General features: G+C 35.9%; 3 protein-coding genes across 6 annotated transcripts in view; all 3 read left to right on the top strand.

Moving 5' to 3' along the window:
- The first annotated feature begins 233 nt into the window (after positions 1-233).
- LOC135075244 (bifunctional coenzyme A synthase) lies at positions 234-7,047 on the top strand. 4 transcript variants are annotated; one of them, XM_063969619.1, is made up of 10 exons: positions 234-373; positions 757-929; positions 1,617-1,800; positions 2,047-2,232; positions 2,534-2,682; positions 3,382-3,585; positions 3,982-4,070; positions 4,393-4,558; positions 5,021-5,203; positions 5,489-7,047. In XM_063969619.1, exons 2-10 carry the CDS (start codon positions 765-767, stop codon positions 5,684-5,686), a joined length of 1,524 nt encoding a protein of 507 aa, XP_063825689.1. In that variant the 5' UTR covers positions 234-373; positions 757-764; the 3' UTR covers positions 5,687-7,047. The 4 variants fall into 4 exon arrangements, with proteins under 4 accessions (XP_063825689.1, XP_063825687.1, XP_063825688.1 ...); XM_063969617.1 differs by lacking the exon at positions 234-373 and adding an exon at positions 392-670; XM_063969618.1 differs by lacking the exon at positions 234-373 and adding an exon at positions 392-549.
- Positions 7,048-10,146: 3,099 nt separating this feature from the next.
- Positions 10,147-12,108, top strand: LOC135075439 (uncharacterized). Its single transcript, XM_063969879.1, has one exon. The coding sequence runs from the start codon at positions 10,147-10,149 to the stop codon at positions 12,106-12,108; it is 1,962 nt and encodes a 653-aa protein (XP_063825949.1).
- An 869-nt stretch (positions 12,109-12,977) lies between these two features.
- Positions 12,978-15,075, top strand: part of LOC135075246 (serine/threonine-protein kinase S6KL) — a 63,951-nt gene continuing 61,853 nt past the window's right edge. Inside the window, exons 1-3 of the mRNA XM_063969622.1 lie at positions 12,978-13,173; positions 13,393-13,505; positions 14,212-14,440. Coding sequence (XP_063825692.1) covers positions 12,991-13,173; positions 13,393-13,505; positions 14,212-14,440 — 525 coding nt within the window. The 5' untranslated portion in view covers positions 12,978-12,990. The remainder of the gene's footprint in view (positions 13,174-13,392; positions 13,506-14,211; positions 14,441-15,075) is intronic.

A 15,075-nucleotide genomic window follows, 5' to 3' on the forward strand; every position in this document is an offset into this window, starting at 1 on the left:
TTCAACTATATGGTTTCCAACATGGCAAAAATCTGAACCAGCGATCCGGTATTGACGGTGGCGCCCCACTGTCAATGTCATCGACAGGACAGTCCAGTATTTTGGAACTATATAGTTGAACGATGGTAGCGCCCCCCTGTCATTGAGTTTGGTGGGACAGTTCAGCGTGGGTCATCTATAACTATCATTAGACAACCGATGTAACTTTGACATCAATGACTTTGACATTTTGTTGTCAACAACATAACCTCAAACCAATTTGGAATTTGAATTAAAAATCCAAAAATAAATAATAAACTGAGTTTATTTTTATAGACTGTTTCGCAATAATTCAGATAAAATAAGTGTGGATTTTTGTTATTTTATTTAATAGGTAATACTAAAGTTTCTCCTTTCGTATCCGTTTTATTGCTGTTTACAATTTTTAATATATTCATTATTCATAAAATATTAAAGACATTGTGTATATACGTGCATTTAATAATGTAAGAGTGTGTTTGTACTTTGTCATGTCATTTTATACTTGGAGTGGGATTTACATGGATGTAGGTAATATAGATAACCTTTGGACTTAGTTTTATAATGTGTAATTGTCGTTCATACAGTGAATATTTCTTATTCTTGGTACTGTCATTAACTTCATACTACATTTTCATTATGAATACCGCAGGTGGGTGTATTATTATGATGTTGCATCATTGGAAACTTACTTGCAGTATTCTATTGTAGTAATCTCTTTAATGTTTCAAATTTCAGGAGAAACGATGGCAAAAAATGGGCTATTATTTGTGTCTCATGCTGCGAAAGCGCACAGTGTGTGCCAAAAAGCTTCTAAACATGTTCAAAAAACATTGTACATAAACTTTATGAAGAACACACAAAACTCATTGCCAGTAGTCAGTAAAGAAATAGAGCAACTGTACACCAAGGTAACCTGAATAACTTTATTCTATAACCTCTATACTCTATACAGGATGTTAGTAAATGGGTATATGACCCGACACTAGCCCATATTAACATGGGCATATAAATTGTATGGTGAAGTCAGAAAATTGATATCTTCATTTTCATTATTTTAATTTTCATACAAATCGGATTTTATAAAATTTATTTTGTATGAAAATAAAAAAAAATTAAATGATGATATCAAATTTCTGACTTCACCATATCATTTATATGCCGACGTTAACATGAGCTAGTGTCGGCTCATATACCCATTTACCTAACACCCTGTATATTAAAAGAAAGTCGTGTTAGTTACTCCACTTATAACTCAAGAACGGCTGAACCGATTTAGCTGAAAATTGTCAGGGAGGTAGTTTAGATCCAGGAGAAGGACATAGGATACTTTTTATCCCGTTCGAAATAAAAAAAGTCTGCTTATTTATTGCCATTAAGGCGGAACAAAGTTCGCCGGGTCAGCTAGTTATTTATGAAGTAAAGAAGTATTGAAAAAGCTGCAGCTAGAATATTAAATTAATACATTCTTGTCTATAATTTTAACCAAGATCCCTAGTTTGTTTAAGTTTTTAACCATAAGATTATCATAAAATATTAAAGACAGGATCTTATTACATCCAACTTCTCAGTTTTATAACTATGATTTCACTTTTTAGGCTACATCCGAGTGCATTAATTTAGATGTAAGACTGATGCTGAAGCCAACTGAAGCTGCGAAAACTATAAAAACGAGTAAACCAATAGATATTTTGCTGTATGATAGTGCCTTAACTAATGAACTGGAAGATATAAAAAAATCTGTAGCTACATTAAATACTGATTGTAAACTTCAAAGCATTGGTAAGGGAGATTCCTAATATTTTTATTTGTATTTATGATTATTATGTAGTATTTTAACCCATTTAAAGTTCACTGAAGAGAATAGGTCAATATGGAAGTCATTGGGGGACACCTATGTTCAGCAGTGGACATCCTATGGCTGAAATGATGATGATAATGAATGTAGAGAAAAGCATTTGTTTAGTAGACCAAAAAAGTGTTAAGTGTCCTGAAGTTTTAGTATCCTAATAAAATCCATGTTTCCAGATTTTTCAGATGTAAGTCTAGGAGATATTAACACCAAAGAGCAAGAGGTAAAGACTTACGAATATGTAGCCCTTGGTGGAACATTTGACCGCTTGCACAATGGCCATAAAATCCTTCTATCGCAAGCTGTTCTGCGCTCCAAGAAACATGTTACGGTGGGCGTCACTGATGTTAATATGATTCAGTGTAAGGACCTGCAAACAACTTCTTTTATTCTTTAATCAAAGTGTAGTTTTTTTGTTAATTTTATTATCTGTTCATAGACGTGTGTTGACGGTTCGGTTTCGGCCCGGTTTTTGGCCGTTCCGGCGTCGGGCTGGTTCGTCACCGAACGTGGACATCGGCGGACTTCCGGCACCGTCATGGCGTCGGACCGGAGGGAAACCGGATCATCGACACACGCCCTTATAACTTATAATTATGTCATGCAATACTAATTCTAAATTCAATTATTTTTATTATTACTGACTGTAATATGGATTTACAGCTAAAAAACTATGGGAGCTAATAGAACCAGTGGAACATAGAATAAAGGCTGTATTAAACTTCCTAACTGACATCAATCCAGACTTGGAATACCATGTGTTCCCTCTGAAAGACCTGTATGGACCCACTAAAGATGATCCTAAGTTCCAGGTAAAGTGTACTTTATTAATTTCAATATTATTTTTAACTATAACTATGCATAGAAGCTTCTGTAATGGGATGACTTTCTATTTATGTGTCTTTTAAGTCTATAATGTGGATTAAAATGGCTAGAGGTGTCTATTTGATACTTTTATACGGGGACTAATTTAAAATGATTTCGAAGAATATACAACCCGATCGGGCTAACTGCGCACCTCGCTGAAATGCGACTTTCCCTCCTGCTTACCTGCGTTGGCCCCGTCCGCACCAGAGCGTCCATGTGACGTCACGCCTGCCAGTACCTCTAGCATGAACAACTTTCGTCTTCGAATCGTTTGCGTATTTGACAAAATTCGATACTCAACCTTCGAATTAAACGATAAGGTGACAATTTTGATTCTCAAAATAAGTTTCGTGCAACCATTTCTCATACTAAGTTCACTTTACGACACGTTCACAAGGGCGCTGTTGTAGTTACAGTTTTCGTACTAAATACGCAAACGATTCGAACTCGAAAGGTTTTCGTGCTAGCCGTACAGGCGCACCTGTACCAGTAAACTCGATCGGGTCGTAAGTATGTAATCAAAATCAAAATTATCTTTATTTGCATAGGCTAATTGAATTAGTACTTACAAATGGCCAAATTATAAAAATAATAATACAATTTCATTAGTTACATTTTTATAACAGTTACAAATTCTTCTACAGATGATAGTAGTCAGTGAGGAGACAGTCCGTGGGGCTATGAAGATCAATGAGAAAAGGAAAGAAAACGGCCTTCATCCAATGGACACGTACGTCATCAACTTGGCCGAGGACTCTCACCCTCAGAGGTCTCAGGAGGAGGAGCAGAAGGTCAGCTCTAGTAACCAGAGGATGAGGCTGCTTGGGACTGTTCTGAGGCCTCCAGTAGTAAGTGAAGATATTCTAAAAGATTTTAAACTTTCGCGTTCTGTCAGTCTGCTTTCGACCACGGCTGCAGCATCGCAGCCGAAACGTCAAGCTGTGAGTACATAATGTAACTCATTAATAAACGTCGCGTTAAGACCCGTGTCTTACTATTTTAATATTCTAAAAGGTTATTTATTTATTTGAAACCTTAATTTGGTGGTGAAAAATTGATGCCACCATTTTTTGAACTTTAGTGAGATAACACATGGTTTAAAATCAATGAAAAATATTTTTCTGTAATCCATTTTCAAATATTTTCACATCAAAGAATTTGCTACACTGTCACATTGGGTTGTGTAGGTTTTAGCATCTCAGTAGTGACAGTTGCTTGTATTAATGTAATATTGTATTTTGCAGCCAAATCCAAATATTCCAGACTGGCCTTACGTAATAGGACTGGCAGGTGGCATTGCCAGTGGAAAAAGCAATATTGCAGAGAAGTTAAGGTAAAGGACACAATCATTATAAGCATTATTTTGTTTACACTATGGACTAAAATATTGCAATCATAAAATAAGACTGAAAATGCCACGTCCAAAAAAAGTTAATTAATAATGATTTTTTTTTGTCATTTCTTTGAATGATTTCATTGAGGTTTAAAGTTTAAAGAGTCAGAAAGAGGTACTGAATTAGTTTATAAGAGAGCGCTTAAAAATGGTTGGTTTGATCTATTCATTTACTACGCATTTGTGTCTTCTTAACATGAACAAAATGTTACGAAATATTAATGTAAATAAACTTTTCATTCACTAATTTATTTCTTCACAGGAAAAAGGGCGCTGGTCTAGTAAACTGCGACATAATCGCGCACGATTTGTACAAGCCAGGCCTGCCGCTCAACGGCACGTTGGCTGACGCCTTCGGGCAGCACATCCTCACTGAGACAGGGGAGGTGGACAGGAAAGTGCTGGGGCAAATCGTGTTCAGTGACAAGGTACAGTGGCGTTATGGCCTACGCTAAAACTTTCGCGGGTGCACGGAGCGGGTGCCTGTTTACCGCCGCGCGTTTTTACGCCACATTACGTAGCTTGCTATTTTTCGATACAGACACGCGAGCGAGTTTCAACGTTGACCCTTAGTTTTGTTCTTTTCAACCACGTGATAACACGATGCGTAACCGCAACGATCTCACCTCATAGTGCGACGAGGCGCCGCACCGCTCGTGGGCCTCCCACAGACAGATATTTCTATGTAAGACGTCCTGCCGCTGCCGCAACGTATCATTTGCTTTCGTTCTGACGAGCTATCTGCCGTTACGGCAAGGCGGATGCCATTTTGGCCTGCTTGATAGTCGTTGTTTTATTATTCTACTTGTACCAAATAAATATTTTTGCTTTCTTTCTTCTGTCATCAGCTCATAAACCGACTAAGTACATATCTTTCTTTCACATTTTAGGACCAGCTAGAGAAGCTAAACAGTATAATGTGGCCGGCAGTCCTCCAAGAGGCCCAGAGACAAATCAGAGAGCTAGGCCAGCAAGGATACCGCGTGGTGGTGATGGAAGCAGCCGTGATGGTGCGTGCCAAGTGGTACCACTCCTGCCACCAGCTGTGGTCGGTCATCATCCCGCCTGAAAAGGTACTAGAAATCTTGTGCAGTTGTAATAAACTGTTTTGCAACAAAAATCTGATGTGCTGTTAACGCTATTGTGTGGTGGTCGAGACATTGACCGGCGATTCGTTGAGGTCTATAGTAGACAGGAGAAACTAAAATAATTTAGATTAAGCAGTACCTAACAAAAATAATTATTACTGGTCATTATGGCAATTTATTTTGTAATTATTTTGTAAACGCTTAAAGTTCGCTAAGTATAGTAAAAACGAAAAAAAATATAATTATAAAGGCCCCAATAATTCTTTCTAGGCGGTGAAAAGGTTGCAAAAGCGGAACAACTTGACCGAAGAGGAGGCACGGCAAAGAATTGAGGCCCAACCCTCGAACGCAGAGCAAATTGCCGCCGCGAATATAGTGTTCAGTCCATATTGGAGCTACGAATACACGCAGGCGCAAATCGACCGCGCCTGGGATCATTTACAAGAGCTTCTGAAGGAGAGAAAGTAATAAAATAGCAGTAAAAACCCTAGAACGTAAGTGTTAAGGTTTTAATTACAATGAGCGCGCTGTCTGTTTTAAATCACTGGTCATGACGGGAGTCTAGGAAATGAAACACTCTTTATGTATTGCACAAAGCCGTAGTGTAGAAAAAAAAAAGCTAAAAAAGCGAACTTCTAGCTGAAGTTCAAATGTTATACGATAAGGGCAGGTTTGGGGAGTTGACAGTTGACACCATATATCAATAATGCCAACACAACAACGCAACGCAACGTATTTATTGGTGCTGTCAACTACCCCATTATTTTTGTTACAGTAATGCCCGTTTTCACCATCAATCCCTAATTTTTAAGTGACCCCTATGGTAACACATAACATGAATTTTGTTTTCATAGAGGTCACTTAAAGATTAGGGATTCTGTTGTTTTCAAGCCCATATAAAAACTACCCGTTCATGTCCAGTGGTTTTGAACAAGAATGAAAAGTCATAGGATTTGAGCATTAGCTTACGTATTGTCGCAATATTAACGAATAAGTTATGTAAAGTGCCTTTAGCAGAAGATTCGTTCATGTTTATTAGATGAAAAAGCCAGCCTATTGAAATTTTATTGCATGAAAAAGAAAGTTCATATCCTAAACCCAATCGCCTCATGTAGTTAACTTTAAATTATATGTATCTGTTTTACTAGTATTATGTTGGATGTATATACTTTTATTAACTCAATAAAGGTGAAATGTACAAACCATATTTTTATAAAATCAGCATGCCATAAAACTATTAAAGACGTCATGGTAAGAAGAGTTAATACAACTTTGCTAGAACTGATCATTCATTTATGATTATGACGGTCGCTTTCATTAATAACATTTGTGTATAATGTCGATAGCACATCAGACTATACATTTTTGTTGCATTATAGCACCTATTACAATTGTTTTAGAAGCCATAGTGTTTAGTTTGATTTGCAGTCGTCTGTAAGTCCATCACCGATTCTTTAATATATCCTCACAACAATAATTGTACATGTGTATCAAAATGAAAGTCAGTACAATGAGGTCTATTGTTTTTGTGCTCAACAGTTGACACCACTGCCAAGTGACAGGACCTTACTCTATGTAGCGCAAATCCTACCGCGTCCGAGTTCACAAGTTTGCCTTTGCGCCACTGTAGTTTGGTTCTCACACTTGCTTGTGATAAGACAGCGGCGCCAACTGGTGAGTTCTGAAGCGGTTTAAATAATAGTCCTCATCACATTATGACGTAACCAGTCACGTGAACAGGTAGCAGTTGTTATTAAACTTTTCTAAGCTGCTTAGCGCGCGGCAATTAAAAGAATAAATAATTAAATTGCCATCCTTGCCAACATGATATACAGGGTGTTACTTTGCATTCTTGCCATATTTACAGAGGTGACTATATTACTGATACTGATCACAAATCCGTTAAAAAATAATGCCCGAAAAATTTTTTTTTAATCTTGAGTATTTTATTTTATCGACAATCTGTTAAACACATCACTAATTATCGTAACGCATGCACATCACTTGTTGGCGATGGTGATGAAGACTTTTTAACTTTTTATTGTATTTTTAAAATATCTATTGCCATGGACCTATAAAAAAAGGCGGACGGAACTCGCGCTACAACAAAACTGTGACGCAAAATTTTGGCGTTTGTCTATTGTGTGAGTGAATTTAGGGATGCCATGTTAGCCAAAACATTTTACCCATTTATTTTAAGAAAAACATAGATCGGCAGATGTTACTTGGAAATGTATACAGAATTATTCCGTGCCATTTTAAAAGGATGAAAGGTGAATGCGATGAGGTAGGCGCGAAATTTTCAATGTTCAAATTTTCTTACATTGTTTGCAAGTCAGTGTGTCAGGGTATGTGCATAATGTTGATCAAAAATGATTCACGCAGTTACAAATTACGAATCTTGTGTACATTATAATCATAATCTTATGCATCATCAATATATTATTATTATCTCTGATAGATTTTTTTTAACATACCTACAACCTGACACTGACTTGCAATCAATGTAAGAAAATTTGAATTTTGCAGTTCCACATTTTTGGGAAGGATAAAATTTGCCTATGAAAATATATCCCATTAAAACACAATTATTATGATAAATTATTTTATTTCAATAGTATGCGTAATAAATAACTAAAAAGTCCTAAAATTATTATTAATTTCCCATATTTCGGGTAATTTTCCCACGTAAATAACTGAGAACACTGGTCTTTGACGTATTATTTTTTCGAGTGAATGACGTTTGATTTCAATTAATTTCAATATTTTAATGTCGGGAAATAAGTGATTGGATTATTATTTTGCCTGTGAAATGTGATTCCTTAATTTTTGTTTGTTCGAACAGAACGGTTTTTACACAATTTCATCACACAAGACATGTCGTATTCGTGTTGTTTTTTCGCTGCTTAAATGTGTCAACTGTGTGAAGTTTGCACTCGAAGTGGTGTATCAGGGTGTGAATGTGTGCGTGCCGGCCTGTACGTACAGGCAAGCTGGTGTATCCTAATGTCACAGTATTTTGTTGATGAGAATCCGTCCGACTTTTTTTATAGGTCCATGTCTATTGCAATCTATTGTCTTTAAAATGTCTTTTTGACACTTGTAAAAAACTGAGAAATCCATCAATCACAAATCACGTTATAAATTATACAAAAATGTCTGAAGTGTATTCAAACAACGAATAATTTAATCAAAATGGTGCCTGGAGTGTCTGCAAGACGTCTTAGACGAAATGCTTGATGACGTACCCTTAGCGTTACACCAAATGCTCTACTAGCAGCAGGATGGTGCTCCCCCACAATAAGGACGTCAAGTGCGCGAATAATACATTTGGTGAACAGTGGATTGGACGAGTGGTCCAGTAGCTTGACCACCACGATCCTCGGACCTGACACCAATGGATTTTTGGCGTGACTTGAAACGACTGGTATGCGCAGAAGAGATAAACAGTGTAAACGCGTTACATGAAAGGATTGTTTTAGTGAAATTGTGAGACAAAACGTTTGTGTTGCGAAAACTAAAGCGGAAAACCTACGCTTCGCCGTGCTAGACTGTGCCTTCATCAGAACGGAGGACACATTGAATACTTGCTTCGCAGTACGTAAACTTTGTAAGTAGGAACTTATAAATAAATAATTAATTGTGAATAAGGTGATTTCATTTCATACTTAATTTATTAATTTGTAAAAATAGGGTACAATGTTCAAATTAATTAAAACCCTAATAATTATTACGTATTTTTGACGGTCCTAAGCCCGTAAAGTAGAAACTGAGAGTAGAAAGGAAAATCTGAAATCAACTGAAGAGTATTTTAAAATAATTATTATGACTGGATAAAAAGGCTGGTACCCAGAGCCATAAAACAACAGATTATTAAGAACTAGGCCACGCCCACTAGGTTTATTCCACTTGCACCTGTAGAACGTGCGAGACAAAATTGGTTTATTCCGATTTGTACTGAAAAACCAAATTTACTAAAATCTTAGTGTACTTTCTTTATGGGAGTCTCTTGTTTATCTTAAATAATAGGTATTGTTCCCTACTTTTATCTCTGTGAATATGGCAAGAATGCAAAGTAACACGGTGTATTACTTCCCGAATCACTTAGATATTACTCGTATTTTGCATTTGTTATTTATAGAAAAATATTTAAAGTTAAAATATCGACTTTAGTTAGTACCTAATTATAGACAGAAATGTTAAACCATGTTAGTATGTACTTTAATGCCAGCTGTATCAAGAAAGTGCGTTATTTATTTAGAATGAGCTTTATTAACGTTTCCTCGTATTTTACTACTGTGATTGTATATAAAATGTTAATATGTATCAGGATATCAACTTTTAAGAATAAACAGATTAAGGTATTGTTGAAAAGTATTTTTCTTTCTTGTGTCATGTCAATGACATACTATTTCCAAATTAGGCAAAAAAAATGTTCATTAAAAATTCGTGATGTCTCCTATAATTATAATTGAATTATTATGGAAAAAGATTGAGAATCCCTGTCCTAATGCTTTAATGATGGGTTCATATGAAACCTACCTGTACTGTATTATTGTAATATTGTTTTCTAAATTACCCCTGCCACATTTGATGATCATCTCATCATCATTATAATAATTTGTAACCATAACTTGATTGGATATCAATATTGAATGAACCAAAGTTACTTATTAGTTTATTATTGTAAGACTTAGATAGACTTTTGTTTGCGACATCATGGGTCGAATAGGCTTAACGTTTGCGACTCTATTTCTTTTATTTATGTTGAAGTTTAATTTTGTGTCTGGTAATATTAATGACATTTTGCCAGAGCGAGATTATGAGAAAGAGAAATTTCAGTTTATCGTAAGTTTAACCATGTTTAACGAAGTATTCGTGTATTTATTGATTTTAGGACTGAATAAAGTATTTAATTTCAGAGAGACATGATTGTTGCAATCCCCAACAGAAAAGGGTGGATGAATTTTTTGGCGGTAGGCAACTGGCCGGACGCGTTTTATAAGGAAATTCAAAGCATGCACCGAGCATTCCTCGCTGCAGACGATGAGTATGATGGCTTCGAAGTCGTAGAACATCTGCAGTATCGGGTCAACACGCTAGTTCTAAAATGCCTTGACTTTGATGACTTCGAAAAGAAGATGAATACTGCCCGCGACATACCATATTGGCACCCACATGCAAACACAATTGTGTATTACGAGAATGCTGAGGAAAGCAATGACATAATAGCCAAGATATTATTTATATTGTGGTATTACAAAATGTGTAATGCCATCCTGCTACAATATAATGATGACACCGAAAAGTTTACAGTCACGCATTACAATCCATACATCAGCGAACATTTCAAGTTAAAATACAGCTATGGATGCTGGACTACGAAGAAGATTACTTATCCAATAGAGAATTTTGAGAAGAGCTTCACGTGTACAGAAGGTTGCCACAATGTAACCGTACGCTCTAAATTACGGGCGGACCATCTTGGAACTTGTATTGGCTTTGAAACTATTGTGAAAAGTTACGAAGATAATGCTTCGTCTTTAGGCAGCTCATTATTCAATGACAAAACCAAAGATTTGCATGGCTTTACTCTTAGGGCATATGTAAAAGATGTAGTACCTTTTGTGAGAATAAACGTAAATGATGACGGAACGTACACCCTAAATGGACGAGATGGATTGGTCTGGGCTACGTTGTCCCAGAACATGAATTTTAGCTTAGACTTTTCTCCCAGCGAAAAAATAATGAAAGGCCCTTTCGACTTCGAAGAAAGCATCCAACAGATATTCGAATTCGCACAACGGAGAGGCGACTTGCTCCTCATACCAATTTACCAGTTCGACCTCGTCATTGTCGAGATAGATATGACCACAGCTTTTAAAGCAAGTGGTGTGTGCTTTATGGCCCATCGCGCTGGTTTTGAAACGACTTTATTCGACGTGAAAGTGCTCCTAAAAAACTACACGTTAGTGATCAAATTCGTGTTCTGCTTTTTAGGCACCTGGTTCGTATTCTTCATTTTCAACTTCGTAGAAAAAGGCTCTACAAGTTTTGATCAGTTCGGCAAAGACTTGATCAATGCATACCGAAACATGTTATCTGTGAGTTTATTTAAACCACCTAAGAAACAGACGTTTAGGATGTTTTTGTTCTTTTCGATTTGGAGTTTCTTTGCCATTAATTTTGTTACACAAGCAGCTATAATATCGTTCTTCAGTGCACATAAGAGAGGCAAAGATGTGGACACGTACGACGATATAATCGAAAAAGGATATCCAATAGAAGGCATGGCGTCACCTGATGTTGTACTGCCGGATACAGAAGAAAAATTTAGGAAGATCAATTCGAAGCTCGTTCCTATCCAAGATATATTTGGCTGCGTTAACCACATGAGCAATGATAGTCGAAGATTTTGTCTCATCGATTGTTCGGTAGGTCGGTATTTGGAACGCAACAAACTGAACGACAAAGGAGAGCAGTATCTACATATAACTAAGGACCAAATTCATAATTATTATACCAACTTTATTTTTCATAGAAATTCTCCGATGAGCGATCAATTTAACCGGATAATGCTAATTTATTTACAAGCTGGGCTGGTTGACAAATGGGAGCAATATCGATTTACCGATATAAAAGACGAAGCCCTTATTAAAGCTTTGGACATGAGTGATCTGGGAGGAGTTTTTAAATGTTATTTTCTTTTGACGATAATTTCATGTGTATTCTTTGCTATTGAAGTAGCTATAGGATTAATACAACGCATCAAACAGTTCACCACAGCAAGGTTCTTGGAGTGGAAGAAGAATCGCGCTATAAAGAAACACCTGAAACGTACAAATAAAGGTCCCGTTAAATTAGTCAATAGCTTCACACAGACTACTTAAAAATAACCAACACTTGGGTTAGGTTAGGTGAAGGTATTTATTTAAAAAAAATTTAAATAAATACCTTCATTAAATACCTATTTACACATAGGAAGGAAACACATAGAGAAAATACATGTTCATGCACTTAAATTAATGCTTGATTGTGTGGGAAGCGGGAATCGAATCCGCGACTTAAGGACATAGTAGTTGCACGCATATCACTGGGACAGGCGACCGGCAATGGATTTCAATGGTGTAGGTAGAGTTATTTTTGAATTCGTCGTAGTTTCCTGACAGGTGGAAAATAAACGATTACGAACTAGGTAATATTTGTGTGCACGCGAGATCTTCATGGCATCTTGATAGCTGAAATCTATTGATAAGCCTTTACCTTCCACCGCCGAACTTTGCTTGCTTATCTCGAGGTAGGTATGACATTAAGGACATAGGTAAGTAAGTTCTTTGGCCTTACGTACCTACTTATTTAGTTAAATAACTTAAAACTTTATGGCGACTTTATCGTGTCGTATCTTTGTTAAGGCAGTGTTTAATAATAAATTAGTAAATAAACATTAATCTAGTGAAAAGTATGATTTTGGTTTTATTAACTACCTAAAAGCTTAGCTAGCATTATTTAAAAATGACCTGAAAAGCCGCCTTATACCGCATTAATCGCATGCTCTCAAGCAATGTTTTGCTGGAGAAGAAGTGCAGAAACGATAATATAAAGATAAAGAATAATGCTTTAAATAGATGCAGTTATTTCAAAACACGCAACTCAAGAAAAGAGGAGTATAGACAAATAAAAATAACCGATAACGTTATCCGGTAATTAGTTTGTAACTTTTATTTATCTGTGGTTGGATTGTTTGGAAAATTGTTTGTGGTTAGTGTTTGTTTATGGGTGATTTATGGTTTGGAAGATCACACAATATTTTTGCCGTAAAAATTGTAAAAATAACTATTCCGAATTCAGAGGACCAATTGTTTAGTTTAATGGGAAATTCGCAAAACAAAAGCAGTCAGCATAGAGGCAACAAGGAATCTGCGCACACAGATCGCGAAGGGCCGTTTACAAGTCAGGTAAGTGCGACAGCGATGAAACGAAAACTTGCTAATGTCATCCTCAGCTGAACACACGTAATAGTAAATATTTCGTATGTACATAATAGTGGAAGTCTTTGTCTAGTGCCAGTACCATTTTTTGTGGGTGTCCGAGACCGTTGGCGTCCGTTTGGGGTCCGCTGTCAGTTCTTTGTTTTCACCAGTGACAAAAAGTGCATGTTGTTATTGTTTGTGTAGTTCAGTTTATCGCATTTCGTCGGGAACCTCAGCGGACGCTCGTTCGTGAGCGTGACCAGTAACCAGTCCGTGTACAGCGCATCTCGGCCTTGGTCTCGGGTGTCTCGTAGAAGGTTAGTGGCCAGTAGCTACATAATTAACTACTTCATAACAATAGTGTTGTAATGTTTGTGTTTTGAATAATTTACCATACACACTATGCTAGATATATTTGTGTAGAATAGATAAAAATGTCTACCAATCAATCATGAAGGTTTCATCATGGTATTTTTGTTCAGTTAAAATCAGGTAATTTATTCAAAAAATACTATGAGTTAGCAGTTCTGTTAGGCACAGAACAATAAAATTGTCTGTTGTTAATTTGATTATAAATGCTTTCAGACTGCACATGTTATTTTTTTTAAAAGAGCTTAGATACAAGATGTCACTTATCTTGAATCAAATATGCTAGAAATCAAAGCTCTTTATTGAATCTTCAATAATCTGTAATTCAATTTTTGGAGTTTTTTGGATTTGGACAGCTCAAAGCTTATGCTTTGCAAATTATGTTCTTTTTCATCAATCAAAGGACATTCATTTTGGAACTAAAACCAAAATGCTCATTATAATTTGTAGTGGTCTTTTACTCTAAATTCATTAACTCTTCATAAAAACTTAGTATGGGTTGCATCATCTTACTTTAACAAACTTAAAAAATCTGTCAAACTCCATACAAAAAACACTGGTTATCTGGTTATAGATACGGTTAAAGTCAGGTGGTGGAACTCAGCCTTAAACTTCACTTATTTTTTAAGTTATTTTGGATTAATTACCTTTTAGGTGGAATGACTCAACTCTAAAAAATCCCCTAGAAGCCAGCAAGACAGCGTGGCCGGTCGCTCACAAAGAATCGATCTTCCTGCCTGAATTCCCCATCACCGCTGACCTCTTACAGAAGGACTTTCAATTTGAGGACACAATCGCAAAGGGCGCCTTCGGAAAAGTATACAAAGTAACAAAACTTAGTGACAATAAGGAGTATGCACTGAAAGTCCTTAGTAAAGCACAGGTAATTCACACAAATTTTGAGTTGCTATGCAATTTTTTTTCCATTGAATTGACATGATGACACCATCTCATCAATTAACATTAAGTAAATTTTCATAATATGTATGAAATTATGAATGATGTTTCTCCATTGAAAGAATTCATAGTATTATTTTATTCAGTGTTATTTTTTCAAGAAGCCAACTGCTAATTATGAGTATTTTATTTAAATTTAGCATGTTCAATGGTACCTAATTTTCTTGAAATTAATCGTCTATAATATGTTCTTCCTCATTTCTGATTTCAATAGTTAAAAAACCTGTACTTGTATAATATCAAGCTCTAACCTATTACCTTATTTTTTTTTACATACTGAATATTGCAGTAATATTTAATTTAAATAACCAGAAAGGAAAATAATGTTAAATACCAGACCCTAATTTAACTTATATTGTTTCCTGTTCCTTTTGATTGACCAAATTAAAAAACATTTTATGTAGAACTGATCCATTTTATAATTATTGGTAAGATACCTAGTTACTATACAGGTTCAATTTGATTACCTAATCAATAAGAAATAATATAAATACTTACTTCAAAATACTTTAGTTGGCAGTGCATTTTTATTGATTCAATTAGCAAGCCATTATAATATTA

Source organism: Ostrinia nubilalis, chromosome 10 (assembly GCF_963855985.1).
Source record: "Ostrinia nubilalis chromosome 10, ilOstNubi1.1, whole genome shotgun sequence".
NCBI classification, from domain to species: Eukaryota; Metazoa; Arthropoda; class Insecta; order Lepidoptera; family Crambidae; genus Ostrinia; species Ostrinia nubilalis.